Source organism: Gordionus sp. m RMFG-2023, chromosome 4, assembly GCF_954871325.1.
Source record: "Gordionus sp. m RMFG-2023 chromosome 4, tfGorSpeb1-WG-v2, whole genome shotgun sequence".
Lineage (NCBI taxonomy): Eukaryota > Metazoa > Nematomorpha > Gordioida > Chordodea > Parachordodidae > Gordionus > Gordionus sp. m RMFG-2023.
In genome coordinates, this window is record NC_088778.1 from 5948383 (window position 1) to 5973204 (window position 24822).

General features: G+C 27.3%; 2 protein-coding genes across 3 annotated transcripts in view; one reads left to right on the plus strand and one right to left on the minus strand.

Annotated features, from left to right (window-relative positions):
• LOC135928508 (uncharacterized) lies at window positions 1-9654 on the plus strand. The gene is made up of 9 exons (XM_065464970.1): window positions 1-20; window positions 68-193; window positions 2727-3906; window positions 5318-5536; window positions 7607-7732; window positions 7800-7908; window positions 7954-7993; window positions 8111-8594; window positions 8992-9654. The coding sequence occupies exons 2-9, from the start codon at window positions 137-139 to the stop codon at window positions 9321-9323; spliced, it is 2547 nt and encodes an 848-aa protein (XP_065321042.1). The 5' UTR covers window positions 1-20; window positions 68-136; the 3' UTR covers window positions 9324-9654.
• Window positions 9614-24822, minus strand: part of LOC135928507 (homeobox protein 2-like) — a 19826-nt gene continuing 4617 nt past the window's right edge. The window contains exons 3-18 of one of the 2 annotated variants that reach the window (XM_065464969.1): window positions 22124-22566; window positions 21388-21977; window positions 19632-20142; window positions 18014-18329; window positions 16606-16659; window positions 16345-16455; window positions 16082-16146; window positions 14872-14962; window positions 11592-11733; window positions 11457-11528; window positions 11231-11407; window positions 11063-11146; window positions 10678-10842; window positions 10332-10401; window positions 10039-10169; window positions 9614-9958 (exon numbers count right to left, since the gene is read on the minus strand). In XM_065464969.1, the coding sequence (XP_065321041.1) occupies window positions 9818-9958; window positions 10039-10169; window positions 10332-10401; window positions 10678-10842; window positions 11063-11146; window positions 11231-11407; window positions 11457-11528; window positions 11592-11733; window positions 14872-14962; window positions 16082-16146; window positions 16345-16455; window positions 16606-16659; window positions 18014-18329; window positions 19632-20142; window positions 21388-21977; window positions 22124-22566 (3163 nt within the window). In that variant the 3' untranslated portion in view covers window positions 9614-9817. The remainder of the gene's footprint in view (window positions 9959-10038; window positions 10170-10331; window positions 10402-10677; window positions 10843-11062; window positions 11147-11230; window positions 11408-11456; window positions 11529-11591; window positions 11734-14871; window positions 14963-16081; window positions 16147-16344; window positions 16456-16605; window positions 16660-18013; window positions 18330-19631; window positions 20143-21387; window positions 21978-22123; window positions 22567-24822) is intronic. The other variant, XR_010572361.1, reaches the window with a different exon arrangement.

The window sequence follows — 24822 nt, forward strand, 5'->3', positions numbered from 1 at the left end:
AAAATGGAATATGGAACAATGTTTATTAAATACACATATAAAAGATCATAACATTATTGACATCAAGATTTCCATTCAAAGTGGAGCTCTGTTTTTAACATTGTTTAAAGTCAAAGATATAAAAGAATGCTCTCGGATGTGTTGCCATACAATGACATGTTCCGTTTCTATTTTTGAAAACCCAGTTGATAAAGTAATCCTTTGTATCATTTTTTACTTAAGTTAAAATATAAGTTTTTATGGAATAACCTTCTTAGTATAATTAATTTTATCTATTATAAAATTTAACCTATTCATGATTAATTTAAAAAAGGTCACATTTTAATTATGTAAACAAATATAAATTAATCATATACTGATATTTGTAATCACTTCAAACTTGAACAAATTATTAAAATAAAATATTTTTATGTGAAAGAATTTTGGACTAGGCTTATGTTGGGTTGGGCTCAGTTAGGCCTATAAACAAATAAGAAATTATGGCCTGGCATTATAAAGTAATTTATAAGGTGAATTATCAAAGCTCTTAGACTTTTCATTTTTTTAGCTTTAAGTCATGAATAAATATTTCACTTACAAATTTCTAAAACTATAAAAAAGAAAGAAGGTGGTTAATTTCTTTTATAAATTAATTATATGTGATAATATTAAACAATTTTAACATTGGCCATTCCTATATAAGTTCTACATAAAATAATCATATAATTTTTTGTTATAGGTGATATCAACAGTCAACATGTTTGTATTGCTTTATTAAATATGCTAAAAAAGGTGGTCATATCTCTGATATAACCCAACCTTTTATTTGTCCTTTGTGTTTTTGTGATAATTGCATCTTTAAAAATTTGTCTCAAATTATTTAATATTTCCCAATAATCATTCTAATTATGTAATTTTTTGCATTTCTTATTATAAATCAATTTCTTATTAGTTTAGGGTCATTAGCTATCATAAACTATAAATAAGTACTAAATAATAAGGAATTTGGGATTCACAATTTTTCAAATATTATTTTTGACTGACATTACTTAAGCAGACTTTCTGAGCTTTTTTTTTTTTTTAATCTGAGTTATTTTTCTTACATAATATATCTGATATTTTATATTGGCACAGTCCTAAATATCAAAAGTATGATTATAGATATCTCTTTTTTTTAAATTTTATTTAAGTCTAGAAATAAATTTGAGATTTATATAGTCGCAATAGAAATTTTAAGTAATTTATTTAATTAAAACTCCTAAGATCTTAGAATTTGAAAAAGTCAGACTGGGTCTTCTTAAATCCTAATTTTATAGATCATCATTGAAGGATTTTAAATTATATAAATAGATTAATCAATGATCTGATCTAGGAAATTGCCAGTAAAATATATGTCTAATGTCTTTCATTGTTAATGAATATTATTTTCATATTTTTTTTACGACTTAAGAATTCCTTGTTCATCATTAGAAGAGGAAATTGTGCCAACAATAATTTTATTATCTAATAACATAATCCAGTCTGGCATTTTTAAAAGAAAAGTGTGCACTCTTCATATGCAAAAATTTGGTGTCTAGCATATAAATGGTGCAGAAAGTAGCAATATATCATTTCTAAAATAGTCAAATCTTAATATTTTTATCTGGCAACTAATATTTTGGTAAAATGGATGTTGATCACTATTATCTCTAGGGGAATTTTAGCATTTAAATAAAAGATTTTAAGTATTGTATTGTAACTGATATGTAATTGGTTAAAGTATGTAAGTTTTGATGAGCTTAATTTGCCTTTGCTTTTGAGTAATATAGGTACTAAATTATAAGCTTGTTAGATTTTAAATTTTAATAATTTGTTTTCAATTGAAATCAATGATAGATCTAATAATTGATTGTGACTCGTCCTGTTTTTAATAAGTTTTTATTTTTAAAGATGTGTGAAACAAATGATTGGCTTGGGATAATCTTATGAATTTGGGAAATATGAATTTCAGGATAGAAAAAGGTTGCAAGGAGTCAAAAAGAAGAAATGTTAATAAAATAATTTAAAATATACTGTAAGGAGTGACCCCCCCCCCCACCCTCACTAAATATATCTATGTTCTTTTATTTATTTAAGGTTATTGCCAAAACTTGTTTCAAACGTTTTAAAAACTCTAAGAAAGATTCATAGTTATAAAAATTTTACATTATTAAAAAACATGAATTTTTATTTTCCATTTAAAAGAAAAAGACTTATGTTACATGTTTTTCGATAAGGTTTTAAAAATTTTCGAATTAAATTTTTTTTTTTCAACGTTTTAGCAACAGGGTATAAAAAAATAGAGGGGAGGGCCAATATTTAATTTGCTTCCCGAATGTATTAATCAATCATAATATCTTAAAGTTTGTATAAAAATGATATATTGAACGCTGCTTCGTCACCGTAATATCATAAATTTATGATATTATATAAAAAGGTTCTTACATGTTATAATTTTGGATGAAAATCAAATTATAACCCGTTCAAAAATTGAAAATGGGTCTGGTTTAACCCGATTTAGTCTGGTTCCTATTCGGGCCCGTCTCGTACATCCATGACTGATATGTTCAAGGATTTTGTGATTCATAGATAAAGAATTTATATATTACTTTAAAAAAAATGAACTTTAAAATCCCTAAAATATTAAATAACCTCCAAGATGTCAAAAATAACTCAATAAATTTACATTAAAGGAAAAATTCCATTAATTATTATATTTTATTTGATAGAAAGATAATTCGAGCCCTAATTGTTACTTATTCTCATGTGGTTTGAATGCCGAACTATGTACTTTCGCTCGACACAATCATTATTCCCTCTCTTTTCATAGGCCCAAATCTCCTGAGAATATAAATTCTGATCCTAACATTTATCCTCCATCTTATTACTTCAATCCTAATGTGGAACACAATATACACCGTGAGGAATTTACATACGACTCTATCGCTAAAAATGAGGTTGGTGACCATGATGGAAAAATAAAAAACGAATCTTTCAGACCAACTGAAAGGGGTAACGTAAGTTTGAATAGCGATGGCGTCATGAAGTTAAAAAACAGAAAATTTGATCCCTCGAGTAACGCTAAGAATTTGTCATTTCAATACGATATAATCATGGAAAGGCACGATGCGAATGAGGGAGTTCGAACCAAATATTATATACTCAAACCTATTGCCGATATACCTAAGGAAGTCAAATTCATTGTAAATAATAGGAATATGCCGAATGAAATGAATGCATCAAAATTGAGCCTTATTGCGATGAGCAATAACGTCACGAAGGACATTATTACGCATTACCCTAAACACCAAATCGAATCCGAAATTGCCCATAAAAATGACGGGAATACTTCTAAATTTACTCCGAAATATGATCCCAATGACTGGTTTCGTAAGCATTATGAAGATAATGATGATAATATTAAGAGGTATCCTGGAAATTTCAATTATTTTTACCTACCATTCAGTTACTCCAAAGTGGAGCATAACAAAAACGATTTCAGGAGTTTGGCTAATATCTTCGTTAACGACGATGGAAGAAAATCTTATCTAAATTCCGAGGAGTTGGTCCAAAATGTCAAGTCACAACAGCCTAAAAGACGCGCGAGGCAAGATTCTACCCGGCATCTCGATCATGCCCATAACAACAGGAAAGGAAAACAAAATAATTTTTCCCCTAGATGGCTCAAGCTTACCCAATTTTCCGATGTAAAGTCAAAGAATTTCGCGCCATATCCAACACCTTATCCATTCAAACGTCAAGCGTCTTTTGATAGTGGCTTAGAGCCTCTGCCTTACTTAGAGAGTGCTAGACCACGGAATTATCCGAAAATAAAAGCCACGCAGTTGTTTTTAATGAAGGAACCCAACGATGCTTTAATGCCTCCACCCCGTTCACCTTTTAACGCAGGTCTCCATTTAATATTATTATTATAATAATCTATAAATATACATTTAATATATCAGAGGTATTTAATATTTAATTAATTCTTAATCGACAATATAATTATTTATTTTAATGATATATATTTTGTGACTGGTAAGTGATTTGTTCTGTAATCGATCGTTCTTCAAATTCGAACCCTTTCAATTTTTTTAAAAATATTATATAGTTACCTACATTCATAGTCGAATAGTCGGATTTAATAGCTGATCGATTTATAGAATTCGTTTAAGATCAATTTTTTCTATAATTCCATTCATGATAATAATCAATCTAAAAATTTTTGATTTTAACAAAGAAAAATTAATCCCATAAACAGATTTTAAAAATCGACTAGCTATAAAATCTTGCCGGATCGAATCCCAGAATCTAGCCTAAAACATGATAAAAAAACATTAAATTCAATAACCTCCTTTATTAATAGGTATTGATATATCATAGGCGAAAAATTCATCCGCCCACCTATCTATATAAATATTTGATTAGTTGATTTGATTTTTTATTTATTTTAACCCTTCCGGCGCCCGGAATATTTCCTATGAACAAAAAATATTTGTATTTTGATATAATAAAATAATGATTTTGATAGGTTAATGATAAAATACGAAATAATAAATATAGTTTTATTAATTAATATCTTTAAGTACCAACCCATTAGTTTCTTAAATATAAAAATTAATTGATTAAAAATTTTGATGACAAATGATCTCGCTAGGCGCGAAAGGGTTAATATTTTCAATCCGGGTTATATTTCAGATTAACTCACCTGCGGGTTGTTTTAAAAATATTTTTTAACCCGCTATCCAGCCCAATGTTAGAAATATTTTTAACTGAATCCTGCATTCACGGTTAGCGATGCAAGGTATCAAGCACCCTCCCATGTATTTCTAATCGGTATCTTACTAGGATATAATTAAAAATGTTATTTTTGATATAAAAATGACATGCCTTCACTATTTTTCAAAATATTTTAGATACCTTCGCCCATAGTTATAAATTTTTAAAATTTTAAAAACGTTTTTTATTTTTGACAATAATTATAAACAATGGCCCGGGTTTAATGTAGATAATTAATTTATCATAAATATATTTTCAATTATTGTTGAGCACTTGAATTTAGTTTAAAATCAATAATTTCGAAATGAATTGTTTTTATGTATGTTAGTACCTGCAATGGCGTTATATTTTCAACTTTAAATCATTTCGTGAACGTGTTTCTTTTAAATTTTTGAATTGTCGAAAATGTATTCCGTCATGTTTGGAAAACCTACTCTATGAATTTCAGGCAATCTTGTTATGAAATTTTGGACTTAATTATAATTTATATTCGTTTTTTTCCATAGACTCAAGATTTTTATTATTTAAAATAAAAATGTAGCCCAGATTCAGATTTTGACATCTCGAGAAAGAAATAATGCTGCCAGATATTCCCCATCGAATAATAAGCGATTGTATCAACCATCCATCCAAAATTTCAACGAAGCAGACGATCGCTCGAATTATTATATTTACGATCAAAACGAGAAGGCGGATACGACATCCTTATACGATTACAAATACCCTATTACCCGAACAAATAGTCAACTACGTATTATTGGTTAGTTTTATCCCAATATTTAATGAATATCATTGGAAGACATTGGGTATAGGAGATAAAACGGGAAAAAATTTATTTAAATATTTTCCAATGTTTTTTTTTATCTTCAAAGCTTTTAATGACTTTATTGATTAATTATTCTGCCATTTTTTTTATCTTAGATTATTATACACTTCATTATTGATTATTTTTACAATTTTAACTGCAAAACGAAATTACTTATAAAATGTTTCCAATAAAATCATTCCTTTATTTACAAGGTGGATACTATGCTCCAAACCTTTGAAAAGCGCTATTACTTAAAATTCCATAAATAATATATGCAAGTTAAATTTTATTTAAACCCGGTAATTTTTTAGTGATAACTGTCTGGGATTAATATAATCTAACTTATTAATTCGTTTAATTTTTCTTTCAATTGTTTTATAATTTTTTTAATACATACTTTTTATTGGTTTAAAATTTATATTAATTGATTATTTGAACCGGAGTTCCAGGCTGGTCAATTGACTTGTCAAATATGGTCAAATACTCTAATGTAATATATATTGAACGAGTAGTTATTTGATTCACATATATCCATTAATAAAAAATTGTTATTTTTTTAAAAAATTAAATATACCAAGTGCAATATTTTTTCGCTACTGAAAAATCAACATGCCAAGTACATTTAGTTAAACGAAGCCTGTTTCTTCAATAAAATGTATACAACAAATACTAACAACGAAGTTTTATAGGCTTCCTAGAAACTGTTTGCCAAATATGCCCACGAGAAATAAGTGATTATTTTTTTAGAACGAAGAACAAGTTTGGATGAAAATTTAAAGTTTCTAAGGAGACAATTGCACTTTGCCTTAAGTAAAGAATAATATGTTCTTTAGAATACCATATTATTTAATCATGCTAAAATCCAATATTTTCTCAAGAAGAAAAAAAATTATCTGTCACAGAATGCGAGAATGAATCAATTCAAAATATTGCATATACCAAATAAATGAATACTGTCATAAGGACATTTAATGAATTTGACCAGTCACTTACGCAGCAGGGGAGGGGCATGAGGACCAACCTCCCCCCCCTTTCAATCTAAAAAATTCAGATGCCAGCTAAGAAAAAATATTACTCTTTTATGATTATTAATTTATATTTTATAATAATCATTCCTAACTCTTATCGTATATATATTCCAATTACATTTATTTTTCACATTCACAGCTGAAATAAATACGCTACTAATTTGTTCTACGAATGAATAATTTTAAATTCTTGGCATTAAATTTTATTTTTCTATCATTTTAAAATTTCCCATCAATTCCTGCAAAACTAATAAAATATTTCAAGAAAATGGCATCGATTTGTGAGACAGAAGAATAGCTGAAAGTATTATATTGTAGCTTAAAAAAATTGGGGTAAATGTAGATAATGAATAATTATATGACTTTATTGAGTCAAAATCAGCTCTTTATGAATTTAATATTTGTCAAGCTCCACTCACAGCAAAGCAAGCCCATCGTGCCAATATTATTTATATAGGACTGGTCGAAGAATATTATAAGATAAATATCTTTATCTGCCTCTTGGATACTTTTATAACTCAAATGAATGAAAATTTCTTGATTAATCAGGCAACACTTATAAATTGCAAATAATTACCAGGGACATGGAATGGTACTTTGAGTAAATTTATGAAACGGGAACAAAATCGGAAGGTCTTCCGGAACGTTCCTGAAATCATATATAAATTTCTTATTTATTTTGCTCATAGATGACACAAAATTATGCGCAAGCCTGGAAATTTTGCTCATAGATGGCAGAAAGTTTTTTTACATCTTTAGCGAAATCCTTAGGCTTCACATAATATTATTTTGGCTAAAATTTTAATTGGGCTGTTCAAATTGACCCAAACGGCGCTTAATAAACTATACTCGACCCAGATTTAAACAAAAAGTAAACATTATATATTTTTGACAACTGTTATTAAATAATAAGATATTGATTACAATCACAAAATATACTTTATTTAATTAAAAATTATGTTATTTTGAAAAAAAATGTATATTTTTATGACAGATATTGAGTGCAACAGTGAATACGAATTTAAATGTCTTTCTGGTTCACCTTCTTGCATAGCTATTTACGATGTTTGTGATAAAATACCACACTGCCAAGATGGCAGTGATGAAATAGATTGTCCTAGTAAGATTTTTTTAAAAATATTATCGTATTTTTAAAATTTATATTTTTTTTTACTTAATAAAACTAGGATTTAAAAGCAAGACTAAGACTAAAGAAAGTGTGGCAATGAATGCCACAAATAATATTTTTACAAAAAATCTAAGCCGTTTGTTGAAAACAGGCAATGCGGACTCCAGGTAACACATGACTTATCTTCATTCAAATATAATCTGCATATTTAGGGATTCTTCATTCATTTATGGCAAAATATCTCTGTTTCGGGTAAATATTATATAGAAATATACATACAAAATATTACCATAAATTGTTATCATTTTGTCAGTTATTTTATTAAACATATTTACAGCTTAAATATTTAAATTTAAAAAAAAAATTTAGTCCAAATTTAAACTCAAAAAACGTAAATTACTGATCGGTATTCTCTCCACCCTTTCCGCTTCGTTATTCCTTTTTCTCCTCTGTTTATATTGCTACAGCTCCCATCGCCTAAATAAAAGCCCTAAGAAATATCTGGGCAATAATAAATCATGGAGGGCATCAAAAATTTTTAAAATTTTCCCGCTAGCCTATCTTTTCGATTTTGAATTTAACCACAAATGGTTTAACAAATATAACGGGCTTAAGAAGCCTGATAAAAAATATTACGTTAATGGTCTCACCCTGTTTGACGACTACCAATATGACGAAGATGAAGAAGATAATGATGAATACCAGGATACCGAAAGAAAAAACGTTAAAAAAGAGACTAACAAGGAAAAGGAGGGAGGGATCTTAGAGGACGAGTTGTTTCGTCGTCAGGACTACGAAATCGGTGCAGGGAAAGATACTCATGATGTGGTACATAATGGACATAATATAAAGGGTTTATTTTATTGATTATTTTTTGCCACTTTGGGATTTACTAATACTCTTAATTAGTGTTGTTTAAACGACTAGATTTGAGCCTATTTTTTAAAACGTATCCAGAAAATCATTATACAAGCCTGATTTTTCTCATACATCACACAAAGATTTGAACATCTATTAGCCAAATCTCGAGGCTTAGTCAATATTTTTCTGGCTAAAATATTAAATTAGCCGTTTTTTTAAATCGGCACAAATTGGGCCGTCAACACTACTCTTGATGATAGTTAGATAAATCAAAATCTGCTAAGAATTAAGTTGCAAGTTAATTTAATTTTGCTCTCATTAAAGTTTACTATATTTTTTTTCAAATAGAAATTTTTAGAAACTCCGAATATAAATTATTTTTTTAACAGGTACCAATAGAAAAGGTTTATTAGAACCATTACTATTTGCCGAAAATCAAGATTTTTATAAAAACGAATATTTTGATAATCATTACCAAGGAAGTGCCAGGAATAACATTATTAAGGTTGCCTTCAAAGATAACAAAATGTTAGATGGATCCGTTAGTATGGGTAGCCAACATTTTTTAGATTCTTTTGCCGCTAAAAAGCTTTGGAATAAAAAAAGTAATCAGAATAACAATGGACATAAAATTACAAGGGGTTTGAATAAGCCTAAAGGGAAAATTGGAAGGCATTGCACTCCTATAACATCAAATAATATTGAAAGCGAAGATATTTGATAAAGTGATTTGTTTAGTTTCCAGTTTAACAAAATATTTATAGCCATAAAAATCAACCAAAGATGTGCAATATTATAATGAGCATTATTTTTTTGTGTATTTTAAAAGCTCATTTTTAAAAAAAAATTCAGAAAATCCTCAATCATATATTTAACTCAATAATTTCGGACCATTTTTTTGTGCAATATTTTATAATAAATCCTTATATATATTATTAGTTTAAAGTCGCATGTATTTTTATTGCTTCTAGTATAAAACCAATTTTTCGTCGTCATTTATAGCAAAATATATAATCGTTTTTATAATTTTATTTTTTATAAATATATGTACAAAAGAGTCGTCAAATATATCTATTAATATATACATTTAAAGTAAGAATTTTAGTTCATGTGGGCCTAGGATGTTTCAGATATACAGCATTATTTGAACTCACGATCATCATTTGATACGTTTTTGCGAATTTTAATTTAATATGTTTCTGCGAATATAAATCATCATATGTATTTTGTTTTATTGAGAGCTTTGTGGGGTTGGTCATTTTCTACCATTGATTCCCAATCAGTTTTGCCTACCACAAACCCTATGGCTCTTTTCTTTGCTTGATCTTTGGCCTCTTCAATATCGGCCCATCTCACCTGTTTAAACAATGATTTGTAGTAATTAGTATTATGCCCCGTATTTAGATTAAAATATTATGTTAATATTTTTTAAATACCCTTTTTTTGCATGAATTAGAATTGATATCCGATTTATCGGTGTCAGGTGAAAGTCGCAAATATTCTTCAATGGAATTGATCTTGTTTACGTGGTCGTTCCTTTTTGATTTTCTCAAACCATCGAGCTTGTCTGATAAAGACAAAAAAAATACATAACTAAGTTACGCAATGTCTAATTATATTTATATAAAGAGCGCACTATCTAGCGAAAAAAATCAATATATTAAATATTTTAACAAAAAAATGATAAACATTTTTTTAAATAGATAAATCATGCGATTTTTTTTATTACCTAAATTCGTTTCCTTGGTTTCCATATTATCCCATCGAGATGGAATGAAAAAATGGTCATCATTAATCGCCTAAAAATTGGTTCGATCACAATTTAGTATTATTTTGTAAACGTTGAAGCGCGATTTATAAAATTTGGCAAGTCAGGAGATAATCAAATTATATTTAATGATATTTTTAAATAACCCAATGTTCTAACGTTAAGAAAATCAATATTCGCAGAGGATAGAAAGGATAAAATTATAGACATTTTTTTTTATAATTAATAACAAAAAACCATAATAAAAAAAATTGTTCATTAATAAATCTTAGTTTATATGATTTACTAAGCCCTTCAAACAACTCACTTTAATGGTATTTTCGTCCGTTTTTAGGAGGTTGGTGGTACTTTCATTTTGTAAAAAGTTTTTATCATTTTCATTCTTATCGAGATCTAGATATTTATAATGCAAGATCGAATCCACGTCTAACCTAACATAATTATTGGGACAGGTTTCCCAATAATTGACCAACTTTCATAAAAATAATATAAAATATAAGTTTAATTAAATGAAGTATTATAATCTCGATTAAGATAAATAGAGAATGGATTGTGAAAAATTAAAAATATATCGAAAAAGAAAAATAGAGAATGGATTGCGAAAAATTAAAAATATATCGAAAAAGAAAACGGTTCATATTTAGAATTGATTATTCTTTTTTTAAGGTAATAAATATCTAATATATATCAACCTTTTTGATCTCGTCAAACGTTCGTGAATGTATATTCCTCTCGAAACATTGTTTGATGTCAGCCTCTAGTTCACATATGTACACCTAAGGATTAAAGAAAAAGAACTATAAAATTGATAAAAAGAGTATATATAAATGTTTTAACGAATCTTGTGTATTTGATATAACGTGAAATCCTAATTGAGAAGCGAAATGAGATAAATCCCCGAGGTCTCCCAATTTTCGGTTGACACTATCCATAACGATAAAATTATGAGTGCCAGATGCCATGAGTTTTTTGATGGATTTGGTCAAGCTTTGCACATACTGGGATTCCATATCAGCTTCAAAATTATACTTATTATCCTATGTCAATGTGAAAATGTAAGGATTTTTAATTTATAGTATATTCAACCTCATCTATAAAATAGTCATCTAAAGATAAAATTCGAAGCATATCTGCTTTGTTCACTTTCGAGATTATATCCTGCCGTTTTTATATAAAAAAAAGTATTATAGAATGTGTTTCGTATGTTGTTAAAAATAATACTTTTATAAGTTTGGATAGATAAGATTTTCCTGAACCAGGTAAGCCTCTCATTATAATAAGCGCTTTATTGCTAGGAGAATCTAAAATATATTGGATCTTCTTGACAATAGGAGGATCAATGGGTTCTTGGTAATCAGAATAACTTTATGTAAAGAAAAATCGACATTAGGTGCTAATGAAACTTGGATTTTCCCCAATATATTACAATAGACGTCATATATCTATTGTTAAACAGGTGGAATGAACTGAAATAAATTATCTTATTAGAGCTATCATGATAACCTGACTCCAACATAGAAATGGTCTGAGTACTTTTTATTAATCGAATTACCTAAATATTTTACTAGCCATAATTTTAAAAATAGTAAAGGTAATTCATAATTTCTTCCTACTATATCAGAAATTTAAGAAAATGGATATAAAACCTAATGGGATAATGGTATTTCTAAAAGATCTATCATCTACTATTGTAAATATAACTATACTAAAACACATATTTTTCCTCATGTGAAACATTTATCTTGATTTCTTGTCATTTGAAGAAAACAATCGAGTCCAAATATTTTTGATCTGTATAAATAAAAATCTTTGATCTAAATCCTATTCAGGTTGAGATATTAGAATATCGGCAGCCCATTTATTAATATGAAGTTGTGAGAAAAATCTAATTCTAATAAGATTTATGAGGCAGAAACATTTTTTAAAAGGCTCTAACACTTAGAAATGAAATAGAAAATAAAAAAAGGCAGTGAAATTATCAAGTGTAATAATGAAGTTAGATAACTGGGAAATAATTTTTAAACTACCAAGGAAATATACTCCTTATCCAATAAGTTGAATTATTAGTTATTTCAAGAGAAGGTCAAATAGAATAAGGTTTTGGAATGATCTAGTCTCAAACGATTTAAAATATTTTATTATAATATCTTAAACATTTTCAAAAAATTATGATTCTTTTTAAGACTTGTTCAAGGACTAAAGATTCTATTCCTCAAGGAAATAAGAAGCTTTAGATAATCGTTTTCTTTTTTGATAAAGAATTTTTGGCAAGCTAAGAGCTAAATGACATTTTGGTAAAATTATTATTTTTGTACCGAAAAGAAGCAAATGAAGTTTGAAATTATAGATTCAGAGGCCCTAATCATATGTATTCAGCATTAATTTAGATGTGTCAATCAGATAGATAAATGTGTACCAGTAGTATTGAACTGGAGAAAGTTTATTGATTCAAATAAGATTAGACCACTAAAATATACACATAGATTTTAAAATTGATATCGGAAATTCTTCTTATAGATTTTCCAATCAAGATTTACTGGTTACAATTATTCCTTTCAACTTACTTTATTACCTTCCCTTTGCATCATGATTTTATTTATACAAACCATCAGTAACTTTCATGTCTGTATGTTAGTATCAGTGTTATTTTTTTAACTTTAAATCATTTTTTGAGCACGTTTTTTACGTTTAAAAAAATCTGATTTTATCACTACTCTGCGATATTTAGAAGTTTTGCCATGAATATTTGAACTTTATATCATTTTTATTTTCGGTAAAATTATACTTCTACGTTCTAAAAAACGCGATAAAAATGATTTTAATTTTAAAAAAATAAGAGTGACGATAGCATATATAGTGGCATCTATAAATACAATATTACTATAATATGTTATATTTAATTTTTTTATATAATTTAAAAGGTAGAAAAAAAACTTAAGTTAATTATTACTAATATAAATTTTTAGAAAATTATACCATGGTAGCACCTTTGCTTTTCAAGGCTAATGATTTGATTTGTGTCGATCCACAAATTTTTCACCAATCCAATATTTATACTTATTTACTATCTATCTTTGAACCAATAAAAATATCAATATTTTCTATTTTAAAAAAACCAACTAAAGAAATTATTAAGTGTATTTTGTTTTATTCACTAAAAGCTAATAATCTTATTTAAAATATTTGCAAGAGTTAAAAGGCTTGACTTAACCGATTTTTAAAAACGGCTCTCAAGGTTTTAGCAAAATATCCTCGAAATTTGGCCAATAGAGTTCTAACCTTTCTGTCATCTATTTACAAAATAAATAAGTTATTTACTTTTTGTCAAAATCTTAGGTTAACCGTTTTTAAAAATTTGCTAAAACCGTTTATACAAAAACAATAAAAATGTCGGATTGGTGCTAAATACCAGTGCCGATTAAGTATAAAATATCGGCACAGCCCTGTGAATGATAATCCCTGTCAGATAAATATAGCCAAGCTATCAAATTTTACTAAAATAAAAGTATACCCATTTTTCAATATAAATATTTTTATCAAGTAGGTCAGGTTAAATTATTTTGATAAAACGAGGTTAATTAATATCTCAGCCTGATATATTTTTCAAAGCTGGTGCATATTCTTTTAACCCCTATAAAAGTTTGTGCAATCTTTGCCACGCAGGTTTGCAATGGGCGGGGGATAGAAAAAATTAAATTGGATGAGCTAGTCAAACTGTTTTTAAACTAATGGCTGACAAGTTAAAAATTAAAATTTTCGGTGGGCTACTGGTTTAGATCTTAGCAACGCCACCCATGCCATAAAAAATAATTATAATTTAAATAATAATAATTTAGGGATGTTTTCATTTATAAAAAAAAAGAAAAGTCCGAGGGAGGAGGTTCATTATCCATGCAACAAAGGCTTGATTATATATAATGCAAAATTATATTTAATAGTACAACGTCAATTGTTTACTTTTTAAAATCGATTCTACAGATCAATTTAGGCATTAATTATTAGTTTTTTAAACCTCTCATTATCTCAATGGTCTTTACTCTTTAGTTTATTTGTTCCATCTCGATTTTGCAAAGCTGAGTTTAAGATAATTTTTATTTTATATTAATTCAAGACTACTAATAAAATTGATTAATGCTTAACTTCGTTAGATTAATCCTTCATAGTAAGAAAAGTAAAATTAAATCCATATGGAAATTTTTAAGCCTAATTTGAAAGTAATAATTTTCCATGCAATTAAGTAAAAACATGGTATTTTCGAAATATAGATTAGATCTTACGATATATGCAGAACTAATAATTTGAAACAAAATCTAAAAATTAATAGAAACGCACAATATAGCTTAAAAGCCTATGGCACATTAAAACAGAGCTACATATTATTTTAAGTTAATAGTGATCAACATTGAACGTTTGTTTTGTTGATTTTTCGGTGTAATATTATTCAATCTTAATGGCAATAAGGGAAGGAATCAATGATTGGGCAAATTAAAAGATAATAAACCTGTGAAAATTAGGAGAATCACTGTGATGGAAATCATAATTCACATTTTGGAAATGATGACGAGGCATGTCTCGCCTGCGTATTTCTGAACCTAGCATATTTATAATAATTTTATTATTTAAAAATGCCTATGATTTTGACACGTATAATATTTATATAATCAATTAAAGATTATTGATAATATTTCTAATAATTCATGTTATTTATTTCTTGAGTAATAACATAAATTTAATTAATAGAATTCCCTAATTAGAAGTGATTTTTAGATAAATATTCTAAAATTCACTAGAATTAAATTTTAATTAATAGAATTCCCTAATTAGAAGTGATTTTTAGATAATAACCTAAAATTCATTAAAATTAAATTTAAAAAGAATTTTCTATATAATTTTTTTTATTCAAACTCATAATAAAATTAAACATCATATTTTTTATACCACTTTTATTTTTGTATACCATAATAAAATTTACATTGAATATAATTTGTATATAATAAAATAATAATATGTATGGTGTATCTACTATATAAAAAAGGTTTCATTAAACACTTTGAAAGATCACTATCCACGCACAAATAGTATATTTATAACATTTAAATTAATTATTCCAACAAAAAATATTGTTCCCAAACTATCTTTAGCAATTTAAAATAAAATAATTACTCTCTTATATGCTATTCTTTTCTTAAACAATATGAAAATTTATTTACAATACAAGTTAAATATAAATGGGCGATGGATAGGCTTTATAAAGCTTATAGTAATGCAGTTAAAAAAATAACCTTACATTTACTTTATTTAAATTAATTAAACAAAATCTGTTCGAATTATCATTTTTGTTAATATGATAAAAGGATCATCAAAGCTTAAAATTCACTAATGTACGGAATCCATATAATAAGATATAATGTAATATTTAAATGTATAGTACATGAGAAATGTATTTATCAAAAAAGGAATCTTGTAGCAGCGATTACAATTTGCTGTATAGATTTAGGGTATCTTAGATACCTTATTATTTGATTTGATCTTGAATTTAAATAATAAAAGGGAAAAGTTTATTAAATTTTTACAAAAATAATTTATTATAAAAAATTTTTAAATAATTGTCTGCAGTAACCCTATAACTTAGTCATTAATTAAAAATAGAGCTTTATGGTTATACAAGGTTAAACTACTATATAATTTTATCAATCGTTCATATCAATTACTTCCATCGTGAGCAGTAGCCCCCTGTTGATACTCAAAATTATCATTGGAGTCATTATGATCATAGCTTTAAAAGAATTAATATAAATTATTCAGTATTTCAAAGATAAAATAGTTTGAAAAAATTTCCAATTTATTGATAATGAGATGGCCTTATGCATTTTAAGATTTAAATATCATTAATCATTATAATTAGTAAAAAAAATATGTGAAAAAACATTTTCTGCCCTTGCAAAGCTCTCAAAATGTATATATAATTCGTTACCCTTGTGAATCATTTTGATTATCATCGTATGAAGAATCATTGTTGAACTGATATTGCTGATCATTGTTTTCATTTTGCCAAGAATTGGAACCCTGATCATTGTAATTTGAACTGCAAGAAAGAAATATATATATACAACAATACTATATATAGTTTCAAATTATCAATGGTATATTTATAACAAAACAATATTACCCAAAATAATCCCTTTTCCATTTTTTTGAATCTTTGTAATAAAAATATTTAAATTCATTTAATTACCCTCCATGTTGTGAATTTTCTTTCGGAGAACGACTTCTATCTCTCCCTCCATCCCTATTGATAAAAGATTATAATGTAAAAATTAATTTATTTAGGTTAGTCAAATCTCAGCATTTTATTCTAAGCTAAGTATGAGCTAACTCAATTTTAATTTTAAGCAAATATTACCTCCTATCAGAGATTCAATACTCAGGGTATTGGTCAGTATGTATAAAGTTGGCCCAATTCGTAATTTTTAAAAAAATTCGATTTTCCATATTTATTATTTAAATCAAGATTTAGATCAAATACTTTTTAATTAGAGAAGTACGGATTTAGATCCAAAACTAACATGTAAGAATTTTTTTAATTCAGTAATATACACCTTTGGAAATACACGGGTAATGCTACAGGTGACCAGGTCATAAAATTTTAGAAAATAATAAGCCATAAACTAATTTGATTTTTGTCAAATATAAAGCTGACCCATTTTTAAACTGTTCAGGTAAAATAATAAAGTTTAAAAAATAGAAAGGTGGTTTAGCAGGACCATTATACAGGGTAAAGTTATAGTAAAAAGATTATTTACATCAGCTTCAGTAGAAAGAGTATTTTCATCATTAGGAGTGCATTCCAAACTTAAGATGTGTTTAGGAAAATTAGTTTTCTTTTAAACAATTAAACTCAAATACCAATGTCAGGCATATGAAAAATACTTCTAATTATTAATCTATTATTATTAGAAGTTTGTTATAATTTTTACAAAAATGAATAATTTCTCACTACATTGATATTAGAATTATACAATATTTTATACATTATATCAAAAATTGTAATAATGAAAATCAAAATAAATAAAGTAATTTAATATTTTTATTTAATAAGTCATGATTACAAGTATGTAGTAAATAAAAATTTTTTAAAAATATTGATATAAATTAATGATTTTTTTAAATAAATCGGGGTAATTAAAATCGCTAAATCAAATTAATTTTCATTAGCCAATTCTAAGTATGGATATTGGCAGATACTTTTGATTTTACCAGATACCTGTGGTCTCAACATAAAGATGTTAAACATTTAAAATTGTAAAAAAGATACTATTCATGGCTTTGTACACATATATAAATTAAATATAAATGATAAAATTAAGAGATAATAATGCAAACAAATTGGGGGTTTGCTGTGAGACTTAAATTATATTACCATTTGGAATGCATTATTTGCATTTGAAAGGCTCAATTTGTCCACACTAATCTCATTGCTTCTTTTAAATAAATATCAAATTATTATTTTTTACTATTAGTCAATACTGTGCAATGTTATCAGTAATAGACTAAAAATGGTAACATCTCTGTCTTTTAAAATATTTAATAAAGAATAAGCTCGAAAGTATATAAAAAATAATATGACGCATTATTTAGCTGACCTATTATTTCCCCGCCATTTACCACGTCCTCTACCGCCACCACTATTACCACCATATCTAGATCCTGAGTCTCCCCTTCCCCTTCCACCAGCACCCCGGAAACTGGGAAATGGGCTTCCCCTTGCATTGAACCTGGAGGGAGGAGGCCCAGGTGCTCTACCTCCGCGAAAATTCATGGCACCCATACCTCGCATTCGTAGCATCCACATCATACGCATAGCCAACATGGCGTTTGGAGGAGGATTGAAACGAGGATTACCCATGAGAGGAAAGGCCGGACGATTTGAAATGAAGTTTGGATTAACAAAATCGCCATCTAATAATATATATTAAAAGTATTAATGTGTAAATATGGTATTTAAAAATAAGTGTATAAGATAGAAGTACTTATATTTTCAGATCCAAATTTTTATAAAATTAGATTGTTGAAAAAAAATCAGGGTGTGAAACCAAACCATAAAAGCGGTATTATTTGCCAAACCTAACTGAAAAATTGCTTTCCAAACCTGAGCCGAACCTCAAAAAGGTATGTGAACTGGTTTGAACCATTAGATAATCCAACTCTTTTAAAGATGAATATTATAATCAGATATTGCTATTTGACGTCAACTACCTAAATTAGCATATAGAAGTGTTCTCACAAAATTTATTCTTCCTTCTTATAGAACCAAACCTAAATCATGAACCGTTATTTTTGTCTGAACATTTGGATTCCTGAAAAAAATATGTATTCCAAAAAAACGGAAAAATTATAAGCACTAAACCTCAAGTATTATTAAACAAGTTCGAGATCATTCCTGAAATAGTATTCATATAAATATTAGGAAAATAAAAAGATTTAAATTTTTTGAAGGTCTGAGTAAGTGACAAAAATATTTTTTAAATTAAGGTTCAAATCTAATTTAGTTCGAGAAAATCTGTCTAATTCTGACCAGCCCAAGAGTCATATCAGACTAGGTTTGGGTATCAATTTGGACCAGTCCATGCTGAGGGCTTCTACAAAGGAGTTCAAAAATTACCAAGCTACCATAGCTAATCTGAATTAGAAACTGATATAAAAGAAAATTTAACATTTTAACTTAAAAAGTATTTATGTACAAAATCTTTGTGGTTAAAATAAAAAACCAGAGTGATTAACTAGTACATATAGTTTGAAGAAAAAAAATCAAGAATTCTTTTTATAGATCTAAAATAAAATTTTAATTTGGGGTTTCAAAGATATTTGCAATAAATATCACAAAAAATTTGAAATTTTATATAAAATATAAAAAAATATATATTTTCACTTGTTTATATTTAATGTAAACAAGATACACTTAACTACTATAAATGCACTTATATTTTAAATAACATCAAATTATTGCAATTCAAATTGATAAATTGATATGGTGCAGTTATTGTGATTAAATAATAGTCAATAAATTATGCTTTGATCTTTGTAATTGAATTTTTTTGATATAATAGTTTATTGAATTAAACGATTGTAATTGTTTTTTTTAAATATATTAGTTTCTTGAATTAAACTAGTGTCAAAAAAAAATTGGAATTAAGTCCACTACCTCATTCAAAATAAGTATCCAGTATATCATGAGTAAAATTATTATTATAATTCACTAACCATCGCCACTGTTTTGATCATCTTCGTTATCATTGGGTTCATTGGGAATGTCAAATCCTTGTTTCTTATTGGCTGGCGGAGCTCCAAGCAAACCTCCTTTGTTAGGAAAGTCACCTTTGTCAATAAAGTCCCCTTTGTTAGGAAAGTCATCTAGAGGAAAACCCCCTTTGTTAGGGAAGTCATCTTTAGGAAAACCCCCTTTGTTAGGAAAGTCATCTTTAGGAAAACCCCCTTTGTTAGGAAAGTCATCTTTAGGAAAACCCCCTTTGTTTGGAAAGTCCCCTTTGCTGGGAAAGTCACCTCTGTTAGCAAAATCTCCTTTGTTAGGAAAGTCACCTTTGTTAGGAAAATCCCCTTTGTTAGAAAAGTTTCCTCTGTTGGAAAAGTCACCCTTGTTAGGGAAATCCCCTTTTTTAGAAAAGTCACCTTTGTTACCAAAGTCACCTTTATTAAGATTGCCACCTTTATTAGGAGACCTGTCTGGCTTTCTTTGATAATTTGAGGAAGTATTCTTAAAATAAATAATAGCAAAATTTATATGTATAGATTGGTATAATCTGTCATAAACAAAAACACACAAAAAAGGAAAATATTCCGAGAGCACAATGCTGGTCAGCAAACAGATATTAGTTAAATTGTATAATGCCCTAAAATTTTAGACTGAGTCTAAAAACTTATCTACATAGGTTATAATGTTATGAAAATCTTTGATTTTCTAATGTTGTATGTATGCTTATTTTATTCCATATAAAATTAATAAAATGATTGCCAAGTAGAAATATTAGTGAATGAGTACATTAAACTTTAAATAAAGATTGTAGTAATAAAAATATTTTTAACTAATATGAAATAAACAGTATTTAATCTCCAATTAATGATAAATAAAAACCATCTGGCAATAGAGCATCTTAATTTACAATTGGAGATTTAGTGAATAAGCCTATAGCTTGATTATAGATCTGGCCAGTTCATAATTAAATTGTATTGGAAACAAGTGAGGTTTATAAATAAAAGGTTTTTTTTTTATTATTTTTTAAAAATGATAAATTAATAAACAAGATATTTGGTTAAAATACAAAAAAAATTTATCTTTATGAATAAAATATTGAAAACTGTTCATTAATTATATTTATTTGTTTAAGATATATTTATATATCTTAATACATTTTTATTGAATTGCAATCTATGTAGTTCTGTTAAACTAGAGATGTGAACCTGAACCCGGGTTCAGGAATTATAACCTTTATTTAACGGAAATTTTTTATAACAGGAACTTAATCTAAAGAGGTAACTTGTCTCGGGTCCGTTTTACCCCTGGTTGATAAGTTGTCCATAAATCGGTCTCTGTTTGGTAAATGCGCAACCAAACAATTATGTTCGGGTTCACATCTCTGCGTTAAACAGCTCGATTTAAGCTTATTTTAAAGCTAATTCGATATTTAATCCAGAAAATTATAATAAAAGCCAGAAGGTTTTTTCATAGATGTGGCCCAAAAGTTTGGACATTTAATAGCAAAATCTCGAGGCTTGGCAATATTTTTGGCCAAAATATATAGTTAGCTGTTTTCAAATGGGCTTAAATCGAGCTATTTAACAACACTAAATCTATGTATATGTGTTAATATACATTTTTTTATTTTCCAGACTAAACCTAGTCAGATTATAAAATTTAGAATCAAATATTGATGAAAAAATTGGTTCCATTACATCTTTACTTGTAATTAAAAAAAATTAAAATAAATCAGTATTTGCAAACTCGTTTTCCAGTGTTAGATCCTCCAGATCTATTGTCATTGCCACCCCATCTACTAAATCTTTTCCTTTCACCATTATTATTTTTATTATCATCAAAGCCTCGTCCATCATTTCTCCCTCTATTAACATTTTCATTTGGTGGAAACAATGGTTTGGGTTTGGGTGAGAAAAGTGGTTTGGGAGAGTTAAAGGCAGCTTGATTAGGTTGATACTTCCCATTGAATCCTGAAGAGTTATTCATCATAGCTGCCGTCATATTAGGGTTGTAGGTATATCCCCCACCCATAGGGTTAAAGCCTCCTCCATTAAAACCTGTCATATTACCCCCAATATTGCTGGCTGATGGTTGTAAGCCTGACATATTATTAGAGCTTTGTTGTTGGGACGTGTTAGCATTGTTGAAGGATGATGGATTGAAAGATGAGTTGTTTTGGAATTGAAGTTGGGCAGATGGGTTATTTTGAAGATGTTGGGCTGATGGGCTGATTTGGGTGGATGAGTTGTTTTGGGGATGTTGGGCAGATTGAAGATGTTGGACAGATGGGTTGTTGGAAGTTAGTGATTGTTGGTGGAACATTGAGGAATTGTTTGCTAATTGGGGATTTATATATAATAAGATGAAGTGATAATATTTAGTAAATTACATTTTTTATAAATAGAGATAAGGTAATATCTAATATTTGATATTTGGAATTATTTAAAAGGCAACATATTCAAAATCACACATTTTAAAAAACCTCCCATCATATTAACATTGAATCCTGCCATTTGCATCATAGCTTGATTTTGTTGTTGCTGAAGCATTAGGTTATTCTGTTGAGACATCATCTGAGCATTTTGGTTTGGGTTGTATATGATGGGGGCAGATTGAAACGAGTTGTTAAATGGGAAACCCATTCCCATCATAGAATTAGAAGCAGAGGGAAAGGGTGATTGAAAGGGTTGATTGGCGTTGATATTATTGACAGTAGTGGCATTATTACTAGTCTCCTTTGTCTTCAGTTCAGTAAGGGATATCTGAATGGCAGATTTTTTAGTGCTAATCTCTTGCTTTTTAGCGTTCATTTGAGTCTTCCAGGTGTTCCATTGCTCCTCATATTGTTTAAACTGTTCCTTGTTAGGATGGTTTTTGTTTTGTTCTTTCCATTGATCAAACTGTTTCTCCCAATCCTTGTATTGGCTAATTGAGAAAAATGTTTAAGAAAATTTAATTCAACTCAAAGGGAATAAGAAACTTTGTAATTAAAAATAATGATTATAATAGTGTAAAGGATGGAATGTTTGGTAATCAAAAAGTGACATATTTGTAAAAATAAGGGAATGGAAACATTATTTTAAAGATTTTTCAAAAAAGGAATATGATTCAAATGTTCCAGAAGCTCCCAAGTTTTTCTAAACTATTCCAACTTGATATGTTTTTAATATAAAACTTAAACTAACTGAACCTGAACATTTTCATTCAAAAAATAGGAGTGGAATAGGTAGCAATAGATACGATAAATTATAAAAGGATCTTAAGTGAACAGAATATAAAATAGCATTGTATTAGATCCCCCTGGTTTAAAACCCATCGTGTCGGACTTGGCAATCAAGTGCTGGATAATAATTACCATGTTTCTTTTTTAGTTTTTGCATACTATAATCAAAGTAGTTAAAAAAAAATTTAATTAGCCTAAATGAAACATCAGTAAACTCCTTTTTTGTTTATTTCAGAAAAAAAAATAAGCATTAAAAAATAGTATCAGTATTCTTTGTATTGGAAAAGGGTTTGGAAGATAAAATTTCTCAATCAATAAATGAATGAATTTGTGATTATCTTAGGGATATTTATTCTTTCTATCATTTTAACATTAATTCATAACAATACAATTATGTTTTAGCCAAACCCTTTCAATTTTGAGAAATCATGTATACAATACTAAACTTGAATAAAAATATTAGCTCTCTTGCTCCTATCTTGTTGAAGATATATAATATGTCAAGGTATTGAATATGACTAGGGTTGTATCAATATGATAAGTGTATATATTAGATTTTTAGAAAAAAATTGGAATGACCGATATTTTTAAAAAAAATTAATCGATACCAATTTTATATATATTGAACTAATTTTTCCCATTCTCATAATAAATCATCATAACTCTAATCAAAAAGTGTAAAAGAAGGTGGCACTTATAAAATAAAAATGTTTATTATTTATTTTATATTTATTAAGGATAGTAATAAAAGAAAATTACCCAAAATTTTTGTATATTTTTATGTCTATTGTATATTCCATTGTTTTTATATATATCATGCTAATTTAAATTTCTTATTTAACAAAGATATCAATGTTTTATTTCCAATCAATCCTCTTTATTATTGGAAAGTTCATGTCCTAAAGTTTCCAACTTTGGCAAACCTTGCAGGTAAATATTTGGCATCTCCTCCAACAAGATCAAAAACAGTCTTCATAACAGATAGTGATATAGTCCTCATATGGGATGGTTATTATCACATATACTTTAAGCTCTTCTTTATAAGCAATATCCTTAATTATAATTTAAAGTATTTCATTATTTATTATTTTATTAATTGATAGTATTTATTTTGTTTTTACTTTTTATTGAAATAATAAAAACAGTTTGTTATACATAAAATTTGATATGAATATAATGGTGCTAGCATATAAACTTATACTTATTAGCTAAAATAGGCAAGAAAATTTTGATCATCATAAAAAGATATATTATGGAACTATATGTATAATTAATCTTTAAGGGCTGTAACTTAATAAAATAAGAAATTAAATACTATATATCTTTAAATATAAATCTACAAATTTAAAGATAAGGCATATTTTATTCCTATAGCTTTGACTCTTGATTTTTAAGAGTTGGGATAAGTGAATATTCTGAAAAACGTTTTTTTTTAAAAAATAGACAAATTTTCATTATTCTTTTATCTTATATTATATAAAACAATGACAAAAGAATCTATGTAAATGTTTAAAATAAATATCAAAAATATAGGATTGGTAAAAAAAGTGCAACCCTAAAAATGACATAATTCAATTTAGGCTGAAAGTGAAGTAATTGTAACTTAAAAATAGAGAAAAAATTTATCATTTATGGCAAATAGATTGTGTTGTTCAAATTCCAGAAGGTGAATATTTTTAAAAGGTTTTCCTGTCCTCCTGTAAAAAAATATTCAGCATGTAAAATTTGTAATAATTTTTAATTATGGATAGATATAACTTTGTCTAAAGTTTTTTAAAATTCTAAACTTCAGACCTGGTCATTGAAAATATTTTTATAATTTATCGACCTCCACTTGAAAATCTCTTTACCAAGACCATAGATTGAGTTTTTGGTTGCTCAAACTTGTATTAAGAAATAATCGTTTATATTATTAATCATTAATCTAATACCAGTGTAACGCAATAGATTAACTTGCT

What these genes read in the sequence shown, in the direction of transcription:
- LOC135928508 (XM_065464970.1), top strand. Translation starts at nt 137, where the DNA reads ATGTGTTGCCATACAATGACATGTTCCGTTTCTATTTTTGAAAACCCA. An exon ending in TTGAAAACCCAGTTGATAAA is followed by an intron (nt 194 to 2,726) that starts GTAATCCTTTGT and finishes TTTATTTGATAG; the next exon opens with AAAGATAATTCGAGCCCTAA. An exon ending in CCGTTCACCTTTTAACGCAG is followed by an intron (nt 3,907 to 5,317) that starts GTCTCCATTTAA and finishes ATAAAAATGTAG; the next exon opens with CCCAGATTCAGATTTTGACA.